Source organism: Sciurus carolinensis, chromosome 16 (assembly GCF_902686445.1).
Source record: "Sciurus carolinensis chromosome 16, mSciCar1.2, whole genome shotgun sequence".
NCBI classification, from domain to species: domain Eukaryota; kingdom Metazoa; phylum Chordata; class Mammalia; order Rodentia; family Sciuridae; genus Sciurus; species Sciurus carolinensis.
Genome location: NC_062228.1, coordinates 50419234 through 50440906, shown reverse-complemented (window position 1 = coordinate 50440906; position 21673 = coordinate 50419234). Strand labels below are relative to the sequence as shown.

Below are 21673 nucleotides of genomic sequence, written 5' to 3'. Positions count from 1 at the left end.
TTTGAGGGTCTGGGTTGAGAAATCTCCTGAGATCCAGATTGGTTTTCCCCTATATGGAATCTGATACTTTTCTCTTGTTGTCTTTAAAATTCTATCCTTATCCTGCATTCTAGGCATTTTCATTATATTGTGCTTTGGTGTGGATCTGTTGTGATTTTGTACTCTTGGTGTCCTATAAGCCTCTTGTATTTGATTTTCTATTTCATTCTTCAGGCTCAGGAAATTTTCCAATATTATCTCATTGAATAGATTGTTCATTCCTTTGGTTCGTATCTCTGTGCTTTTGTCTATATTGATAATTCTTAAATTTGGTTTTTTCATGTTATCCCATAATTCTTTGAAATTCTGTTTATGTTTTCTTACCATCTTCACTGTATGGTCAACTTTATTTTCAAGGTTTATATATTTTATCTTTGTTGCCTGAGGTTCTGTCTTCCAAGTGATCTAGTCTGTTGGCGATGCTTTCTATTGAGTTTTAATTTGGTTTATTATTTCCTTCATTTTAAGGATTTCTGTTTGGCTTTTTTTTTTTTTCAGAATCTCTATCTCTTATTGAAATGATCCTTTACTTCCTGCATTTGCTTTCTTATCTCCTTATTGAAGAGATCTTTTGTTGCCTTGTTTGCTCTCTTATATCATCCTTTACCTTGCAGATCTTGTTTTTTATTTTTTACAAACTGCATTTTGATTCATTGTACACAAATGGGATATAACTTTTCATTTTTATGTTGTACACAATTTGAATTCACACCATTTGTGTAATCATACATGTACACAGAGTAATGATGTCTGTATCAGTCCACTATCCTTCCTTCCCCCTCCCTCTCCTGCTCCATTTCCCTCTACACAGTCCAAAGTTCCTCCATTCTTCTCTTACCCCCCCATTATGTATGATCATCCACCTATCAGAGAAAATATTTGACCTTTGTTTTTTGGAAATTGGCTTATTTCACTTAGCATGATATTCTCCAACTCCATCCATTTACCTACAAATGTCATAATTTCATTCTTCATTAAGATTGAGTAATATTCCATTGTGTATATATACCACATTTTCTTTATCCATTCATCTGTTGAAGGGCATCTAGGTTGGTTCCACAATGTAGTTATTGTGAATTGAGCTGCTATAAACCTTGATGTGGCTGTGTTATTGATTTTAAGTCCTTTGGGTATAAACCAAGTAGTGGAATAATTGGTTCAAATGGTGGTTTCATTCCAAATTTTCTAAGGAAACTCCATACTGCTTTCCAGAGTGGCTGCACCAATTTGCAACTCCACCAGCAATGTATGAGTGTGCCTTTTCCCCACATTCACGCCAACACTTATTATTGCTTGAAAGCACCCAGAAACCACTCCAGATGCAGGAACTCATGCAAGAGATTTTATTAAGCAGACAGGCAGAGTGTCTCCCTGCAGGGTGAGGGGGGGAGAAAGAGTGAGGAGGAGAGAGAGAGAGAGAGAGAGAGAGAGAGAGAGAATGAGAGAGAGAGAGAGAGAGAAAGAGAGAGTGAAAGAACACATGCAAGAGTGAGAGTGAGGGAGAGAGAGAGAGAACGGTGGTGGAGCTATTAAGTAGTCAAATTTCACAGGCTGACAATCTGGACAAATGACCACTGAGAATGTTCATAGACTGATGAGTGGACCAAGAGTTGGCTAGGATGTTTGCAGACTGTCAAACTGGGTTGTAAAATGGTGTGGGGAGGGGCAGAATATTGGTAGCAGCTGATGCCTTTTTTTTTTTTTTTTTTTAGATACCAGGGTGGGATGATGGTCTTTCTTCTGTAACTTCTTCCTGCTGGCTAGGGGCAAAGAGTCTCATTCCTGTAAAAAAAAAAAAAAAGGATTAGGGAGGGCTTTAGGTGGGAGCAGAGTTTTGGGAGATGGAGGTGTCAATAGTGAATCACAGGTCTCAATTTGGGTGTCAGGGGCAGCTGGTAGTCTTGAAGGAGAAGCAGTCAATTGACCAATTGGTTGGTGAACTTGTGTGTTTCTGCCAGCTCTGGAGCTTGTGTATCTGGTCTTGTAGGAATTTCTGTAGGCAACTTAGCAGGCATGATCCTGTTTGGGAAGATCTATAGACCTTAAAAGGACCAAAAATTTCTGACTCTGGCAGTTTCTCTTGATAGTTATCAAGCACTACTGCCTAAGAATCTCTTTCATAGTCTCCAATCTTACTTATTCTTGGGGCTAATACAAGTGTAGGTCTTAAGTTCCAATAAAGGAACTATTGTCTTTCCTTTTAAACCTAGTTATGACTGTGTTTTTGCTAGGTATTCAAGACCAAGCTGGTCAAACTGACCTTGTTCCTTATCTACTGTTAAGGGTCAGCTGAGTTCCCACAGGGATCACTTGTGGAGAACTTGAGAGCAGCTTCTTAGCACCTTTAGTGCCATTCACTAGGTAGGGTCTCCTTGATGAGGTGGTTTCCTTTGGAAGAATCAGGGATGTCTCCCTTTTTCAATGACCCTCCTCTGCAGCAGGTACACTGATCAGCTTCTCATCCTCTAGTGGTCTCATCAATCTCTCTGATTGGGAGGTTGTGTGGCCCAGAGTTTCAAAGCTCCTTAGAGAAGTTCTCCCATTCCCTGGGTTCAGGCTGACTCAGAGGGCAAGAGCCAAATGCTGGTTTCCTTGTCCCCTGTATTTTAGAATCAATCTCTAAGTTTGATCTTAAACATTCAACAAGCCAGTCTCATGAGTCATAAAATAAGAGTTCTGGGCTTTAAGTTTAATGTTTATGACTTTACAGTTATTTACTCCCTTTTTTATTTAATTGGGGTCTATATTATCTTATCTGTCCTATAGGTGATTAATTTTGGGCATTTGTTCTTGAAGTAGTACTTCTGAAAAACATTAATCAGGCAACAGTTATAGAGTTTACAAGGAAAATACAAAATGAAATTAACAACAGTAAAACACTTAGTTTGTGTAATAACTATCTAGAATTTTGACTGAGCTATGCATTATATCCCCTGCTTGAGATCACAGTAATTTTACAACAAAAAACATTCTTTTGAATATAACTTTAAATAAGCTGAAGTCTGGCTTATTTTGGAGCCATTCCAACATGCAGCAGGGTGGGAGGCAGATCCTTATCTCAATCTCAGGTAAGGCAGGGCTCTTTACAAGTCTTAGGTAAAGTGTTCTAGTTCTAAAGTTGATCTTTGCCTCTTTCTTAAATGTCATTTTAAGAAGTTTACATATATTGTTTTCTGAGTCTATGTGAATGTTAGTTAACACAATGACAATACATCCAAGACATAAATCAAGGAACGACTGAGAGACCTTCTAACTTTCCTTTTGTGTGGTAAAGTGGCAAAATGCTTTCATGTTTCAGGATATTAACCTTTAAATAAACTAGGTTCTAACAGGTCCTGTTATAGAACATTAAATGACATAAATAAATCTCCAATACTATTCTTATTGACAAAAAGAGGGACAAGAGCAAAGAGAAGGTTTGAACACTGGAAATCTCTACCTGCTCACTGCTGCAGTGACAGAAGTTGTATCCAAGAGGAGTCTAACATATTGGAGTCAGATTGTGTTGCAATAGAAAATAAGCCTGCAAGGTTTGAGATCTGGAGTCAAATAGAGAGACTGAATGTTCTTTAGAAGACAGCTGAGGGGGTGGGGGTGGCAGAGAATTTTTGATTGGGCAGAGCCCATGACTAAGAGTTCTCAGGAGCCTGAAGAAGGGAAATAGGAGAGGAAGGGGCATTCCCACAACATCTCTGATTTCCCACATAAAAGCAGACCATCGTTGAGGGTCATCACTGTCCCTGACAGGTCTGCAGCTGAAGCCAAGGAAGACCCTGACCCAGTGCTGGGGTTTTTGCAGGGAGAGAGAGGGAGAGTTCAGGGCCACTGTAGAAGAGCTCTGAGGACTCATCACCAGTAGAGGGAAGGCTGTCCAGAGTCAAATTCTGTGGTGGGCAAGGAGGTCAGCAATGGCAAGAGGCAGAAACATCCTATGGTGGATATTGGCTAGGGAGGAGGGGGGACAATCAAGGTGGCGCAGGTCCCTGTGAGGGGAGAGCCAGCAGACAATGACTGTGGATCCCATCCCAGGTTTCATCATGAAAAGTCTTTCCTACCCAGAAACATTTTCTTCTCCCTTCTGCCTAATCTAAAGTAACTGTCTTTGAGTGAGTGTGTAATGATTTCACAGAAGAGCTAAATTCTAGGAAAAAAATATTTTTTCTATAATTAGAGAAAAGGGTAACTTCTACATGGTTTACATTTTAAAGACAGAAAGAGAGAATTAAGTTCAGACTCATGTTTGAAGCAACATACTAAAGTTAGTTTAGATTTAAATTCTTTTTTTTTTTTTTTTTTTTTTTTTTTTTTTTTTGGGTGCTGGGGATCGAACTCAGGGCCTTGTGCTTACAAGGCAAGCACTCTACCAACTGAGCTATCTCCCCAGCCCCTAGATTTAAATTCTTGATGAACTTGTGCACAATGCATCTGTTTGGATTCTCAGGGGAGAGCCAGGAAAGCCTTAAGGCTTTACGGGAACATGCTCTTTTCTTGCTAGGTGCTTGATACTAAAGAAAAACATTTTTCCCCTTCTACTAAATATATTTTTATACCTAGAACCCTTTATATTTTTGTTCACATTCTGAAACAACTCTTATAAAATTTCTGAATTTAGACAAATTAAGATGAAATATTTTGTTATGTACAGTACACTGATTGAAACATAGTTGAAATTTTGGATCCCTTTGTATGTAGAACTATACCTGTTAGGACTTAAGTCTTAGTAACCTTGTTTTTAGTGATGACACAAAGCAATTTTTTAAGGAGTTAGCATTTTAACTTTGTAAATTAATCAGATGTCTCTAACATACATATTTGAGTAATCCCATACATGACAAATCTAATTTAAAAACCAAGATATCAGACAAGTGTACTGAACAGTATCTGCCATCTCTTTCCTGCTGAAGAGAAGTCATAAAAACAATTGATATTAGACATTTTATAAACATCAACACTTTGTTACTTTGACCTCCTAGAGACTTATTGGGTAAGTAATTTCAAAGACATTTTACTTTCATTTGTTTACCCAACTTAAACTGAACCTTTTAAATCATGTGAATTAAGGGAATATGGATCCATTTTTTAAATTTTAATTTTATGAGTGCTCATTATTCATATCAATTTTGTTATCATATATATACATAAACAACACAACATTAAACAACACGATATACACATAACACAAAAGCAAAGGCCTTGTAGCCTTTTATAGGTGAATCTGTTACATTGCAATGTAACAGATGTTCAAAAAATATCTCTAGAGTTGAATAAAAATAAAACTCATCAAAAAACCATTAACCTACATATGTAGGATCACAATTGTGAACTCAAAAAATATAGCATTTAAGAAAAACAAAACAAGAGTCCTAGAAGAAAAAATGATAATGGCCATTAATTATTTTAGTAAAATAGTATGAGAGTGCAAGAAATTAAAAAATATCCCTAAAAATGTTGGGATCTAAAGTGCCTTTTGGTTTGAGGTCTGGAGTGAGGTGGAAGGACTCTTAAATTAACTAAGAGGCAACCCAGCGGTTATGGGTGGGGACTGGGAGCAAGCTGCCCATTTCAAGACCGGAATTGGTGAATATAGAGGTGAGGCATCCCTCGGTCCCCAGGGAATCACCCAAGCAAAGGACGAGTTATCCAGGGAGTCATCACTACCACTAGATAAGCATCGAGGCTAAGCCTGTAGGGGAACCTGGGTGCCTGGCACCGGGGCTCTCATAGACACAAAAATGTCACAGAGAGAACCCAGGACCAGAGTAGGTCTTGCAAGAGACTGTCCTCTTAGGAACGAATCCCTGTCAGTCTGGAGCTTTCCCACCTCTCAGGAAAGAGTCCCCCATCAGCCTGAAGCTCTCCCTCAGCAGTCAGTATAGGTATTCAGCCATAATTGCAAGAACCATGGCTGGGGGTTCCCCCAACCTGCAGAGCACCTTCAAGGTGCTTGATGCTCAACAGTCACTTCCCAAGTAACCAAAAGCCAGAGGAGAAGCCACTTACCAAATGAGGCCGGTGTCTGGATGTGGAGGACAGCATCCAGGTGAATGGAAGGTGAAACCAGCATCTAGGGGGGCGCCAGATGGGATTCCATTCGCCTAAGTGGTGGTAGAAGAGCCCATCTGAGTCACGGCACCAATGAAAACACCTGGAAACCACACGGGACTCAGGAACTCATGCAAGAGATTTTATTAAACGGACAGAGAGAGTGTCTCCCTGCAGGGTGAGAGAGAGAGAGAGAGAGAGAGCAAGAGTGAGGAGGAGAGAGAGAAAGAAAATGGGGGGAGGGAACAGAGTGAGGAGGAGAGAGAGGAAGAAAATGAGAGAAAGAGAGAGAGCGCACACGCAAGAGAGCAAGGGAGAGAGAGAGAATGGTGGTGGAGCTATTAAGTAGTTGAATTTCACAAGCTAATAATAACGGATCAATGACTGATGAGAATGATCGCAGGCCGACAATCTGGGTTGTAAAATGGTGTTGCAGGGGCAGAATACTGGCAACAACTGATGCCAATAATTGCTTGTGTTCTTGATAATCGCCATTCTAATTGGAGTTAGATGAAATCTTAGAGTGGTTTTTATTTGCATTTCTCAAATTACTAGAGATGATGATCACTTTTTCATATATTTGCTGGTCACCTGTATATCTTCTTCTGTGAAGTGTCTGCCCATTTCCTTAGCCCATTTATTGATGGGGTTCTTTGTATTTTGGGTGTAACGTTTTTGTGTTCTTTATAAATTTTGGAGCTTAGCGCTCTACAAAGCGCATGTGGGAAAGATATTGTCCCACTCTGTAGGCTCTTTTTTCACATTATTGATTGCTTCCTTTGCTGAGGAAAAGCTTTTTAGTTTGAATCCATCCCATTTATTGATTCCTGCTTCTATTTCTTGCACTCTTGGAGTCTTGTTAAGGAAGTCTGGTCCTAAGCCAACATGACGAAAATTCGGGCCTACTTTTTCTTGTTTGACGCAGGGTCTCAGGTCTGATTCCTAGGTCTTTGATTCATTTTGAGTTGAGTTTTGTGCAGGGTGATAGACAGGAATTTACTTTCATTTTACTGCATAAGGATTTTCAGTTTTCCCAGCACCATTTCTTGAAGAGGTTATCTTTTCCCCATTGTATGTTTTTGGCACCTTTGTCTAATAAGAGGTAACTGTATTTTTGTGGGTTTGTCTCTGTGTCTTCTATTCTATACCATTGGTCTACCTGTCTATTTTGGTGCCAATACCATGCTGTTTTGTTACTATTGCTCCATAGTAGAGTTTAAGGTCTGGTATTGTGATGTCCCCTGCATCACTCTTCCTGCTCAAGATTGCTTTGACTATTCTAGGTCTTTTATTCTTCCAGATGAATTTCATCATTGCTTTCTCTATTTCTACAAAGAACATCATTGAGATTTTAATTGGAATTGCATTAAATCTGTGTAGCACCTTTGGAAGTATGGCCAGATCATTTTAATTATGTACATTCTGAACTCCTTCTCTGACATTTCTTCTACAATGTTGTTAATGGATTCTATAAATATAGCATCTTCGTTTGTTTGGGGCAACTTTCCTCCCTTGTTTTTACATGTTGCTTGTGTGTCTTCCCCTCTAGCAGTGCAGATCCAAGGTATTATAGTTTCTACCCTATAGGCTTATAGTGTCTCTACAGATTTTAAATACCTCACCTTTAAGGGGGAATCAATATTTACAGCACCCCATGCAAACAAAACAAAATAAACAAAATAGCCTTAAACAAAATAGCTCCTATTAAGACATTTGTTTTGTTGCTATAAACAGAAATGGTGTATTCGATTATTGTCTACAATATAAACAAGAGTTTCGTGAACGGGTCTAGACTTTTTATGTCCTCTTGGTTCAATGTGCCTTGATTAAATGGGTAATATGTCAATATCTTCCACATTTTCCAATTTATTGAAATATAAACCTTCAAAATCATTCCTAAATATCCTCTGGATTTCAGCACCATGTGTGGTGATTCTTCTTTCACATCTCTAATTTTGTTAGATTGGGTCTTCTCTTTCATTTGGTTAGTTTGGCTAAGGGTTTTTCAATCTCATTTATCTTTTCAAAGAACCAACTCTTTGTTACATTGACCCTACATATTTTTTTTTCTTAATTTCATTGAGTTTGACACTGTTCTTAACCCTTTTCTTGTTCCAGTACTGAAATTAGTTTTTTCTTGCCTTTTTAGGGCCTTAACATGTAACATTAGATTATTTATTTGAAATCTTTCTCTGTTTTTACGTAGGTATACAATGCTATACACCTTCCCCTACAACTACCTTCATACTCTCCCAGAGATTTTGATGTATTTCTGTTAGTTTGTCTCTAAGAATATTTTATTTCTCTCCTGATTTCTTCTATGACCATTCCTTGTTCAAATAATATTCCATCTGAATTTGTTAATATGGTTTCTCTTGAGCTGGGGTTATAGCTTAGTAGTAGAGTGCTTGCCTAGCACATGTGAGGCACTGGGTTCCATCCTCAGCACCACATAAATAAACAAACAAATAAGGTCTTCTGCCATCTACAAGTAAAAATATTTTAAAATGATTTCTCTTTTTATCTTACTATTGATTTCTAATCATTCTATTATGATTTGACAAGATGCAAGGAATGATCTTGACTTTCTTGTATTTGATGAGACCAGTTGCACGTCCTAAATATCTATTTTGGAGAAGGCTCCATATATTGCTGAGAAGAAAGTGAATTCAGTTGTCAATGGATAAAATATTCTGTAGATGGCTCTCTGTGGTTTGAGTATGTGGGTTGTCCCAGACTCACACAAGGAGGCAGAAAGTACAATCTTCAATTTTTGGAGGAGTTTGAGAATTACTGTTGCTAATGATTCTTTGAATATTTGGAAGCATTCACTATTGAAGCCATCAGGTCCTGTATTTTCTTTCTAGGCAGATTGTATTCTTATTTTTAATAATGCTTTGGCTTCTTTACTTGTTATTCATCTGGTCAAATTTTCTCTTTCATCTTGAGTCAGTTGTAAGGTTTCTAGAAACGTCCACTTCATCTATGCTATCAAATATCTGGGCACACAATTTTTCACAGTATCTTCACATACTCATTATTTCAGTGAGGTTAATATTAATGTCCAACTTCTAATTTTAATTATTTGCATCTTCTCTATTTTTCAACACTTAGCAGTTTGCCAATTTTGTTAATCTTTTCAAGTAATCAAATTTTGACTTCATTAAGGCTGACTGTTGATTTTCTATGCTCTATTTCATTAGTTTCTGCTCTTTACTATTTCCTTCTGCTTGCCTTAGCTTTGGCTTCCTTTTGTTTTTCTAGTTTTTTAAGATGAAAAGTTAATCATTTACAGGAAAATGGATGGAACTACAGACTAGCACATTAAGGGGGAAAAGCCAAACTCAGAAGATAAGAGTCCTGTGTTTTCTCTCATATTCAGAAGCCAGAGAGGGAAAAGGTAGGGAGTGGTGAATCTCAAGAAAATCAAAGGAGATCAGTAGAGGAAAGAGACCAAAGGGTGGGAAGGGGGATGGGGGAAGTCCTGGGGAGTGGTCAAGTGATATTGTTATATTATGTATTGTGTGTATATATGACTAGGTAACAACAAATCCCATCAGTATACACAACTACAATGCACCAATAAAAAATGTGGAAATAAAAGATATAAAGGTAAAATATTGATTTGACGAATGTTAGAACATCCAATTACATCACATAAATATGCTCAATAGTTTGTCATTATAAAAAAGTGTTACTTATTTTTTAATTTTTATAGACTATATTTTGATTCACTGTACACAAATGGGGTACATCATTTCATTTCCATGGTTGTACACAATGTAGATTCATAGCACTCATATAATCATACATGTACATAGGGTAATGATGTCTGTATCATTCCACCATTTTTCATAGCCCCCTCCCTCTCATTTCTTTCTACATAATCCAAAGTTCCTCCATTCTCCTCTCACTCCCCACACCCCCCACCCCAATTATATATTATTCTCCACTTATCAGGAAAACATTTGACCTTTGGTTTTTTGGGATTGGCTTATTTCACTTATTATGATATTATCCAATTTCATCCATTTATTTGCAAATGCCATAATATTATTCTTCTTTATGGCTGAATAATATTTCATTGTGTAAAACTGATTAATTTCTTTTTTAAAGAGCCATTTAATTTTTCTTCCAACTTAATGTAGATGTTCTATAAGTTTCCCTCTGTCCACTTACATAACTTTGTTGCATCTAATAGTTTTTACATATTGTTTTTGTTGTCATTCTTTCAGTATTTTGTACACTGCCTGTGATTTATTCTTCCACCCATAGTTTACTTACCATGATTGATTCATTTCACAATGTGTGCATATACCAAAACATCACGAGATAGTCCCTAAATATGTATAATTTCTTTCATCACTAAGGGAAATTTAACCCATGACCTATCTAGAATTGAAACTTAGGACTTGGTGGGATAAAATCAAGAGCATTTTAAAATATACAGTTTAAATTTTGAGTATTTTAATTTCCACCTTTTTGTGAATTTTACTATTTCCCTTCTGTTATTGATTTCTACCTTCACTCTTTTGTGGTTATAAAAAATTTCATTTTATCATGTTGATACTTTCTTAATTTTCTGATCCTTACTTGGTGACTTAGCATGTGCCTAAACTGGAGAAGTTCCATGTGCAGTTGAGAAGAAGGAATGTTTTGCTGCTATTGCCCCAGGTCATTTCAGGTGTCTATCCTCTTGCAACATGATCCAGGAGGATGCTGGAGGAGGGAGGTCCTCGTGAGTCATTGCTCTTGGAAGCACACTGGGTACATTACTCTGCTAGGTTTTCCTGTTTGGGGACAGATAATCTAATCACAGATAAAAACAAAAAGAGAACACATTATACAGTGGACAGACCCAGAAAACTTGCATTCTAAGCCCCTTTCACAAATGCCTTCTTTTCTAGAAGATTCTAGAAGGTATAGTACAGATCTTTCATCTGAAATACTGGTGTCAATCAACTGCCCATGATACTTTGTGGAAGACTATGAAAACAGAATAATGTCAGCCAAATTTGAAAAAAGTGCTGAAAATTTACAATCACAGTATTGTTCGAGCTAAGATTATTTGGTTTGTTTTTCATGAAGTGAAGGATCATTTACTAAATGCCAACAGGCAGTTGGAAATTCATGAACCAAAATACAGAAAGTAGGAACTCTCACTGACCACCTAAGTTTCAGACAATGCAGTCACCTTTTCAAGGTAACAAAACAAAGAAGGCATAAGACTAGTATCCAAAAGATAACTTTAGACTTTCTCAGAACCTTATTTTTAACCATAGAACCAAAACAAGATCCATCTATGCAGAATAGGAAACTGAGGCCTAGCAAAAGGAAGGACTATTCCTGGGTTCGCAAATAGCTCATTCAAGAAGCTTGTCCCACAACACTGCCAATAGATATGTGTCTCTTCATGAGACAACAGACACTGATCCCTCACTCCATGTTTCAGAGAAATCAACAAGGACAAACACACATCACCTTTGCATCCCAAGTACTTCTCCCATTCTCAGCCTATGCATCCACTTGTGGATGGTTTATTGGAGACTGTCTGAAGCCAGGTCCTTTCCTAATGCCACTTTCATGGAGAATCAATTTGTCCAAACATCCTCCTCCTTTCCATGCAAGAAGAAAAAGGAACAGAACCCAGGTGCAGGTTAGTGATTGGCATTGTGTGACTGGATACCTGCCAAGCTTGGGTTAATATTCTTCCCCACCTTTTCCACCTCCAAGTTCAACAAACTCCTCTCTCAGCTGTTTTCGCTGACCCTTGTTCCTCCCCATGGGTTTCAGAGGCCAGGAGCCAAGAATACTTTGCACAAGATGATAGTACCGGAAGTGCCTGAACTCACCCACTTCCACTTGTTCAGAGTTAGAGGCTCCCAGGCAGCTCATAACCTGGAAGGTCCATCCATCAGACCCTGTCAAGTGTCAACCTAGGACAAATCCCAGGGTGAGACTGAGGCCAATCTCAAGTCCTCAAATGACCACTCTCACATTCTACCTAATGTCAGCTTATATCAGCACATGCTGGTACCAACCTCAAAGCTACAGTGTGCCATCTGACATCTCCCTCAACACAATCTCAATGGCCACCTGAACCTAGCCTCATAACCATCTTGGCACTAAGGGTGCATGTGATAATAACTTCAGTAACAGCTTCTTTTCCAAAAATATGAGGGGGAAATCTAGTGCCACCCTGATGCCTTCCCTCCATGGGCCTACCTGATACAGATATCAGAACTGCTAGTATAATCCCCATATTCAGTGATGGTGCCAATATCAAAATGCACTTGCTGTTAAATTTGGTCCCCATGGGGCCACCAGGGTGGGCTAAACCAGGCAATGAAGGGAGAAGGGGAAAACATTGAAATCCCAACTCCATTCCTTATGACCTCAGTGAGGTTGATAATGAACCAGTCCATCATCACAAAGATCAGAAAAACTCATGTACACAGACTTAGTCTTCCACGAGAACCAAAATGTCAACAAAGGATACCTGTCCTTACTTTTAAACCAGAATTCCAATGAGGGCAGGGCAGTAGGGCCACTCATCCTTTCTCTGTTCATACCCTCAGCATCCTAGAATCTACCTCTATTCACCACACTGAAGTTTACCTAAACCTCTCTGCCTACAGGACCTGCTAATAACAGTCCATGAAAAATCAGGAACCATCCCTAAAGGACACTTAACACAACCTCGGGTGCTACCTTTTCTGCCCAAGTACTCCCTTTCCACTGGTGGGAAACCAATGACAAGAAAGGGGAAACAGAAGGCAGGGTAGGACAGACAAGTGTAAGGCCATTGGCCTAAGGGCTTCTCATGGATGTGGGCCCTGTCACCCTCTCAGTTCTGTCCTCAATACACACATATGAAAAGGGGAAACATTCATAATAATAATAGCATTAAAGAAATTATTCAATAAACCCAATGAGCTTCCATAATGATCTGGGTAGAAATCCAGTGGGGCTCTTCATAAATTAGAATCCATGGAACATCAAGGGTTTCCCACCATATTCTTGGTGGGTATTACTATTTCTCAAGACCTGGCAAGAGCCCCTCTGTAACTGTGACTCTGAGTTACTCTTCTACAGTTCTATACAAAGTTCCACTGATATGCGACTCTGATCTTCTACTCCTTTCCCAGCAACACATGGGTTGGAAATTGAGGACCTCAATTCTGCCCATCCTGGCCTCACCTTGAGGGTCCCATGAAGAGTCTGGGCATCAAGAGAATACAGGAACAAAGCCAGCAAGTCAATACCTGGGCTCAGGTGCTCACTAAAGTTTCCTGCCAGGCTTTCCACATAAATCCCTTTCAGGATCTCTCCATCCACAGCTCTAGGTCTCTCTCACCCCAATATTCTCAAATCCATAACCCTAGAACCTCCATTCCTGAGTCCCTGAAGCTATGTCTCTCCTCACTGAAAGAACCAAAATCCACAGCCACACATTCTATCTCATTCCAGAGAAATCCAAGCCTTTGAATTATATCCTCTAAAATTCATATCAGTGAGGCCCTTTCTCAATCTGGAATCCACATACAAAGCTCAGGTACTCAACCACGTAAATATTCCAATGTCTTTAGCAGATCTCTCACATTCATAAATTCACACACTTCAGTTAGCTCCTCTTCAAGTGCTACAAATTCAGCCTGGAACCCCACTGCCTGCGAGTTTTCCCAGATATCCCCCTCCTCCTTCCAGGTCATGGATGTTGCAACACAGACAGGATGCATGTTGGGGGATATGATTAGGAACTAAAATGAAGCAATTATATAAACAAGTGCAAAGGCCACCCTTCTATCTCTGGGAGTATAAAGGCAAACCATCCCAGGCGTCAACACCTGTCTATTATCCTCACTGCCACCATGCTGGCCTCAGAGATGCTTCTGATAGCTTTGCTGACCTGCCTGAGCACAATGGTGTTGAAGTTTTTCTGGCAGCAGAGGTGTCTCAAGGGGAAGCTGCCTCCAGGACCCACCCCACTGCCCTTCATTGGGAATTACCTGCAACTGGACAAGAACCAGATGTACAACTGCCTCATGAAGGTGCCGCCAGCCAGGGAGATGGGTGGAATGACATGGGCAAGGGACCTTCCCAGTTTTGCTTGGGCTTTTTGTCAGAGGATTGACCATGATGAGTCGGTCTTTGAACAGGGGTTATTTAAAGATTCAACAGATAGTTCCTAGCCAGGAAAGACTAGATCTTAGGATTTCAGGCTCTAGACTGTAAGAACTTGGGAGAAATGCATCCCAGACTCTGATTTCTGGGTCCTGGGCCAATTCTGGTAATGACTCTTCTAACCACTCCCATTCACCCTCATCAGCTGAGCAAGCACTACGGCCCCGTGTTCACCATCTACTTTGGGACTCGCCGGGTTGTGGTGTTGTGTGGATACCATGCAGTAAAGGAGGCGCTGGTGGATCAGGCTGAGGAGTTCAGTGGGCGAGGCCAGCAGGCCACCTTTGACCACCTCTTTAAAGGCTATGGTAAGTGGGACAGCACCTGGGGGAAGGTATACTTGGTGGCCTCCATTACCTCAGTCTCCCCCTTTACTCACCAGTCCCTCAAGGCTATGGAAAGCCTTTTGCTGGTCATCTCTTTGCATCCTTATCCATCATTGCCTCTCCTGTGTTGGACTATGAGCTGTTTTAAACCTTGTGGGTCCCAATTTCTCTGTCCCTCTCTGTATCCCTGTCTCCCTGACATATATCTCTATCTCTGGCTCTCCCTTACTCCCTCAATGTCTTCTTTCCCTGCATTGATTCATCCTTAGAACCTTGTGAGATTTCCCATTGGAATCCTGCTCCTCAAATATTATCTGATCTTTTTATCATCCTCAGCTTCCCCATGATTCTTTTTCTATCCATCTCTATTTCTTCTCCTTCTGTCAGAATCTCACATGATGTCCTTCTCAAAGTCCCCAGTCTCCATGTCCATGCAGCAATCATTCCTCTCTCCTGACACTCTCAATTTTTTTCCTCCTATTTTTCTCTCTTCTGCCGTTCAGCCTTATATCCACTTCCAGGTCATGACTCTCTCACTTCCCCTTCCTCTGGCCCTATCCCCTTCTCTCCCTCCATCCTTCCCTCCATTGGACTGTCTCTGTATCTCTCTTTCTCAGGACATATGTGTCTTCCCTCCCCATATCTATCTTCTTCAGAATGTCTTCTTCCAACTCAGCCTCCTCTTTCTGGAGGTGTCTGACACTGCTGTTTGTAAGTCTTATGAGTCCCACACTTGCTGCGTATTCAACTTTGTCTCACCACCTTCCTCTCAGGAGCCTCCTCAGGGTTGGTCATGGCCATTCCAGCCTCTGTCCTCCCTCTGTTTATTTCCCCAGGTGTGGCATTTGGCAACGGGGAGCGTGGGAAGCTACTGAGGCGCTTCTCCATCACCACACTGCGAGACTTTGGTGTGGGCAAGCGGAGTATTGAGGAGCGCATCCAGATGGAGGCAGGCTGCCTCATCGAGGCTCTGCGGGGCACAAATGGTGAGCAGTGATTGGGAAGGAGAAAGAAAACATCCAATGCAAAAACCCTGTGGGTTGTGTTTTGGAATGGTGATGAGTTTGGAGAAAAAGGCCTGTGCTCACACTCCTAGAATCTCATGTGGGAGTTAGTGCATCACTGCCGCACACTCCCTGAATTCTCAGATTGGCATTTCACCATCCAACTGACTTTATCCCCTACCCTGCCCCACCTCACAGGTGCCTTCATTGATATCACCTTCTACTTGAGCAAAACAGTTGCCAACGTCATTAGTTCCATTGTCTTTGGAGATCGCTTTGACTATGAGGACAAAGAGTTACTGTCACTGCTGCAGATGATGGGACGAATCAACCAATTTGCAGCTTCTCCTGAGGGGCAGGTGACCTATTCCAGTTTTGCCCTCCAGGCCCCTACCACAATCTCCCAAATGCACCCACACCTGGCAACAAGTTCCCTAAACTCCCATATTCCTCCACACAAGGTCCCGCTAAACCAGCCCATACTCCTGGGCAACTGAACAGTGGCACAAGAGCCCAGGACACAGCCAATACCCAGTCTCCAAGGTCTCCTGAATATCTCAACAGATACCTCCACAACACCATCTGCAGGCAAGAGAAATGCTTCCACTCAGTTCTCACCTGGGCAGGTGTTCCCATCCCAAAATACCTAAATATCTAACAGATAATCTCTATTTCTTCTAAATGTCTTCACACCTGTAGAAGTGAAGCCACCTCCCAAATACTTGAACACCTGGTGCTGCAAAATGCAGGACACCAAATTCATTTGACCTCTGCACACCTGCCCCAAACCAGCCTACTGGAATATCTAGATCTGTGTGCCCTACACAAGCCACTTAAATACATTAACAACAACCTGGTACCCAATCAAGAGTAACACAAAAATATCATCATGGTTGTTCCCAAAACACCTACTAAGTGTTCTGAAAATCAGCCTATTCACACACCCTACTGAGGTTACCCCCCATAAAGCCCCCCAGTGCATCTAACCACATGAACAGATATCCCTCCCACTCTACACCTGAACTATAGACCCACATTAATACCTGAACACCATTATGTAACCCCCATGTGAAATCCGATAAATATCTAGAAACTGACCACCACTTAGTCCACCTACCCAGGCAGTGTCCCATTATACTCCACCTGAACAACTCAACATCTTGAATTCCTCCATTCCCAAATCACTTGACTATCTCAACACCTACGGTGTGTCACAAACCATCTTTACCTGAATGTCTGAAACCTGCATGGAAGCCCACATCCATCTCACCTAAATTCTTAGACAGTGTCCCTCACATTTAACCAATACATAAAGTTATGTACATGTTTCCATTCAGTCCCACCTAAACACATAAGCAATGGACAGGTGTCTTGAGCCCACTATCTTCATGCTCTAAGATAGGTCCCACTCTCATTGGGTGCTGCCCATGGACAGCTGTCTTGTCTTTGCTTTCTTTCCATACCTGCTAGCTCTATGACATGTTCCACTCAGTGATGAAGCACCTGCCAGGACCACATCAACAGATCTTTAAGGACATGAAGGGACTTGAGGACTTCATAGCCAAGAAGGTGGAGCAGAACCAGCGCACCCTGGATCCCAATGCCCCAAGGAACTTCATCGACTCCTTTCTCATCCGCATGCAGGAGGTGCAGCCAGAAGCCAGGGTGGGGAGGTTCGAAAACAGAGGGCAATCAGACTAGGGAGAGGGAGAGAACAGCAGCCCATTCACATTATCCCCCATCATAATAATCCTCAAAATTCAGATCACAACTAATCATCACTGTTCTATCTATTGAAACTTTACTGAAGCCTAAACAGGAAAAAAAAAAGAGAGCAGCAAGCTCTACAACACTGCCATATGTCTGGAACCACTTACGAGTTTGACATTGTCCAAATATTTAGCACCCATATGCTTTCTTTTGTTTAATTTTTTTATGTTGATGGACCTTTAGTTTATTTATTTATATGTGGTGCTGAGAATCAAACCCAGTGCCTCACACATGCTAGGCAAGTGCTCTACCACGGAGCCGCAACCCCAGCACCCCCCCAATATGCTTTCTTAAACAAGGTTCTATTATGACCCCAAGTTCGTAAATGAGAGCACAGGTGGCTTGTCTGTGACCCCTAGTTCGATCCATGTCTCTCTGACTGTAAAGCTGGAGCAGCCAAACCACCAGACTCTCTAAATGTTCCTACCCCAGTCATCAGGTACACCTGTGTGAACAGGTGACCTGGTTTTACTGTGTGATATTGGAGGACTCCCACTACCATTTTGATGTCAGCCTCCAATCTATACTGAAAGGAGATGGGCCTTTATGCAGTCTGAAATTCAAAGAGTCAAGGGAGGGGAGTCCTCCAAAGAAACTTCAACATGTCTGGGAAAGAAGTAGGACTATACTGCTTAAAATTCTGTGTCCACCTTAGAAAATATGCCTCTAACTCTCCCTGACACACTTCATCTTGATATCCCTGCCCATTCTTCTCATGGTCTCTCTATCCCTCTTTCCAAATATTTCTACCATTTAAAAAAGTGAAAGCCAGGCCGAAAACAGACAGATCGTCAGGCAAGCAAAAAGCACAAAAAGGACATGTCAGGCAGAACCAGAAGCCTGGGAAGAGGCCTGGAAACTGCAGAACCTGGCAGATCTAGGTTCCCCTTCCCATCTCGGGTCTGGACCTAAGAGAGGCAGATCCAAGGACAAAAACCAGCCAGTCCCAAGGGCATGGTTAACGGACTCAGCACAAAGCCCTCTCACCCTGCAGGAAAAGAATAACCCCAACACGGAGTTCTACATGAAGAACCTGATCATGACCACACTGGGCCTCTTCTTTGCCGGATCTGAGACTGTCAGTTCAACCTTACGCTTTGGCTTCCTGCAACTCCTGAAGTACCCAGATGTTGAGGGTAAAGTTGGAAGACCCAGGGAAGTGGGGACCCACCTACCTTCCAAAAACCTCTAAGCCTAACACAATGACCCCACTTCTCCCAGGTCCAACGAACCTCAGACTGGTCCTGCTATGGAGAGACAGGGGGATATTAAGCTGACAGAAATGAACAGAATTTCACTTCCTCTGAAAATATTGAAAGTGTCTGAACTGATGGATAAATGGCTCCTCTGCTGAGCACACTAGTGACAAATTCCAACCTCCAGGGTCCACCTCCTAGGTTTCCTTCCTTTGCTTCCCCTATGACTTGAGAATGAACAGGTTAACAGGTCACTGGCCAAAACTTTCATATGGCCAACATCCATTTTCAATGGTCCACATGCATGTCACACATAGATATGTGCTGTGCATCCAGACTATCATTCTGCTCTGAGGCCCTTGAATATCTGAACATATATCCCCTCTTCTCTCCCAGCCAAGATCCATCAGGAGATTGACCAGGTGATTGGCAGGAACCGACAGCCCAGGTTTGAGGATCGTGCCAAGATGCCCTACACAGAGGCTGTGATCCATGAGATTCAAAGATACGCAAATTTTGCCCCCTTGGGTGTGGCTCACAAGGTCACCAAGGACACCATATTTCGAGACTTCCTCCTCCCAAAGGTGCTGCTCTGCCCAGCCTAGTGGGACTTACAACCCACTTCCTGGGGACCCAGAACTCCCTCTCTATTGAAAGCTTTCCATTCTCTGTCCCAATCACAAAGACTTCCTCAGCCACCTACCTTCGGCCTTCCCACCCAGTGTCTTCTGCTTCCCACGACTCCCACAGACTTAATGCCTCCAGAGATTCACTAAAGTCCACCAATCTTTTGTCTCAGGGCACATGAACCTCCCAGTACCCCCAACCTCCTGCCTTGAGAGACAGGCTGCAAATGCCCCAACCACCCTCTCTAGGACACAGACTGAGTATCTCTCACATAGACCCATCTCATGGATATTAACCACTAAGTCCCCCAGACTTCCTGAACCAGGAGACACAGAGCCCACCTTCCCTGAACTTAGTGACTCAGAGATATCAACCCCATGTCCCCCAAAGCTCCTCCCTTACAGAACCCCAACCCCCTCACCTCCATTTCCCTTCACCTCCTCACTCTAATTCCCCTGCTAAGGCTTCTGTGCCCTCAGCACACTCATCCCTGAACCCTCTTATAAAATCCCCCTTCCTCCCCCTGCCAAGGACACTGACGTGTTCCCTATGCTGGGCTCCCTGCTGAATGACCCCAAGTTCTTCTCCACACCTGACGATTTCAACCCCCAGCACTTCCTGGATGACAAGGGGCAGTTGAAGAAGATTGATGCTGATGTGCCCTTTTCCTTGGGTAAGAGACCAGGGCGGCTCACACCCACGTGGGCCTCCCTCATCCCAGCTCCTCTCTCTGTGCAGCCTAGTGTCTTCCTCCAGCTGGGAAGTCCCTCTTTGAAACTACCCTCTAGTCCAACAGTGGTACTCCCCAGAACTCCCCAGCATCAAGCATCTGCACCAAGACCAGAGAGAAGGGATCACCTAGTCCCTTTGTGAGATGGGAAAATAAAGACTCAGTGAGTCAGAGGACTTTCCAAGAACACACCACAAAATCTTCAGACTCTTGGAAAGAAAAAATGACAGCATAGCAGCCATATTTGAGAATTATCTTGGGGAAGGGGCACTTAAACTTCCCACGGCATCAATCTAGCATGGATCACTTCACCTCACGTACTAGGGAAACTGAGGTTCAGAAAGGATTAGAGCCTTTCCTGAAGGTCTCTCAGGTAACAGTATTGCAACCCCTACTCCCTGGAGGAATTCAGCAGGGACTGGTACGGGGCAAGGCTGCAGTCAGAACTGGCTTCACCTCCGCCCCTCCCTCCTCTCCTCCTCAGGAAAGCGGTACTGCTTGGGAAAAGGCCTGGCTAGAATGGAGCTCTTTCTCTTCCTCACCACCATCTTGCAGAACTTCTGCTTCACGTCCCCGCTGGCGCCCCAGGACATAATTACGTCCTCGGAATCTTTGGGCTTTACCAGGATCCTAACAAAATACACCATGGGCTTCCAGCCCCGCTGAGTCTGTGCTGTGCCAGGACATGAGGGGGCGGGAAGGGGAAGGGGAGGGGCCAGAGGTGGGACAGTGGGAGGGGCGAGGGCGGGTCCAGTGGGGGCGGGGCTCAGGGAAAGGGTCAGAAGGCGTTGGAAAAAAGCGGTCAGCTGGATTGGAGGAGAAGGAAGAGAACCGATTATTCACCTTGCTCAAGCTAGATCCTTAAAAGACAGGATGTGCTGTGAACAACACCAATAATAGTAACAACTATGATGCACTGAGCAAGAATTCTGTCAGCTCTGTGCTTAAAGCATCCCATCCTCTCCCCATGAATGTTCACAAAACCATGCAGGGGGAACTCTGCTCGTTCCAGGTACAGAGCTGGGGCTTAGGAAGTTAGCCGCTACCTGAGGTCTCATACACATACGTGTCCAGAAAATACTTGAACATAGATCTAAGCCAGAAAGCCTTTGGCAGACTCTAAAAAGTCACCTCTCCCCCCAGTAAAACCAAAGCAAGAATATTGTACATTCTCACGCAAGCAGAACAGTCCTTTCCAGGGGTTTTCGGAGCCCTGGCAGGCAGCTAATCTGGCTTCACCACACACTTGCCCACACTTGCTTACTGTGCACACAAGGAACCCCCGGGCAACAAAGTCCTTGCCCTCCACCAGGTAAGGCCATCATGTCTGACTCAGATAGTTTAGAGAATGGGAATAAAGCTCTTAATTATTGGTGTGGGGGAGAGAAACACTTTCAGAGAAGGCTGAGAGAACACTGGATCAGAATATAGCCACGAGTATATGTGTGTTCATGTACCGACTGAATGAAAGTGTGTGACTGCATGCCTTCTCAGGGTAAGCATGAGTGTGTTCTCCTGTGAGTTTCTGAAGGTGAGTCTCTTCTGATTGGGACCCCCTGCAAGACTCAGCTAAGAGTTTCAGAATCTCCAGCCTGCTTCAAATGAGTGGGTGCCAAATGAGTGAGATGCTCCAGGTTGTATGTCTCCTCTCATAAGTGGAAGCTAGACAGAAAAAGGGGGCAGGGGGCGGGATCTCATGAAAAGAGGAGACCAGTAGAGAAGGGGACCAGGCAAGGGTGGGAAGGGATGGAAAGG

The 21673-nt window shown here is 42.5% G+C and overlaps 1 protein-coding gene and 1 long non-coding RNA gene across 2 annotated transcripts; one reads left to right on the top strand and one right to left on the bottom strand.

The window, feature by feature from the left end:
• Window positions 1-1697: 1697 nt before the first annotated feature.
• Window positions 1698-11702, bottom strand: LOC124967594 (uncharacterized). The gene is made up of 4 exons (XR_007105554.1): window positions 11563-11702; window positions 10675-10890; window positions 6040-6134; window positions 1698-1821 (listed from the first exon to the last, which is right to left on the bottom strand). It is a non-coding gene; the product is annotated as an uncharacterized LOC124967594 (long non-coding RNA).
• A 2215-nt stretch (window positions 11703-13917) lies between these two features.
• Window positions 13918-20638, top strand: LOC124967497 (cytochrome P450 2A3-like). The gene is made up of 9 exons (XM_047529851.1): window positions 13918-14132; window positions 14411-14573; window positions 15428-15577; window positions 15794-15954; window positions 17066-17242; window positions 18360-18501; window positions 18958-19145; window positions 19720-19861; window positions 20403-20638. Exons 1-9 carry the CDS (start codon window positions 13953-13955, stop codon window positions 20582-20584), a joined length of 1485 nt encoding a protein of 494 aa, XP_047385807.1. The 5' UTR covers window positions 13918-13952; the 3' UTR covers window positions 20585-20638.
• Window positions 20639-21673: the final 1035 nt, after the last annotated feature.

Bases quoted from the DNA above. Each gene is read 5' to 3' on its own strand.
- LOC124967497 (XM_047529851.1), top strand. From the start codon at position 13,953: ATGCTGGCCTCAGAGATGCTTCTGATAGCTTTGCTGACCTGCCTGAGC. The intron at 15,578-15,793 runs GTGAGCAGTGAT...CCCACCTCACAG, and splicing joins GGCTCTGCGGGGCACAAATG to GTGCCTTCATTGATATCACC. The intron at 19,146-19,719 runs GTGCTGCTCTGC...CCCCCTGCCAAG, and splicing joins GAGACTTCCTCCTCCCAAAG to GACACTGACGTGTTCCCTAT.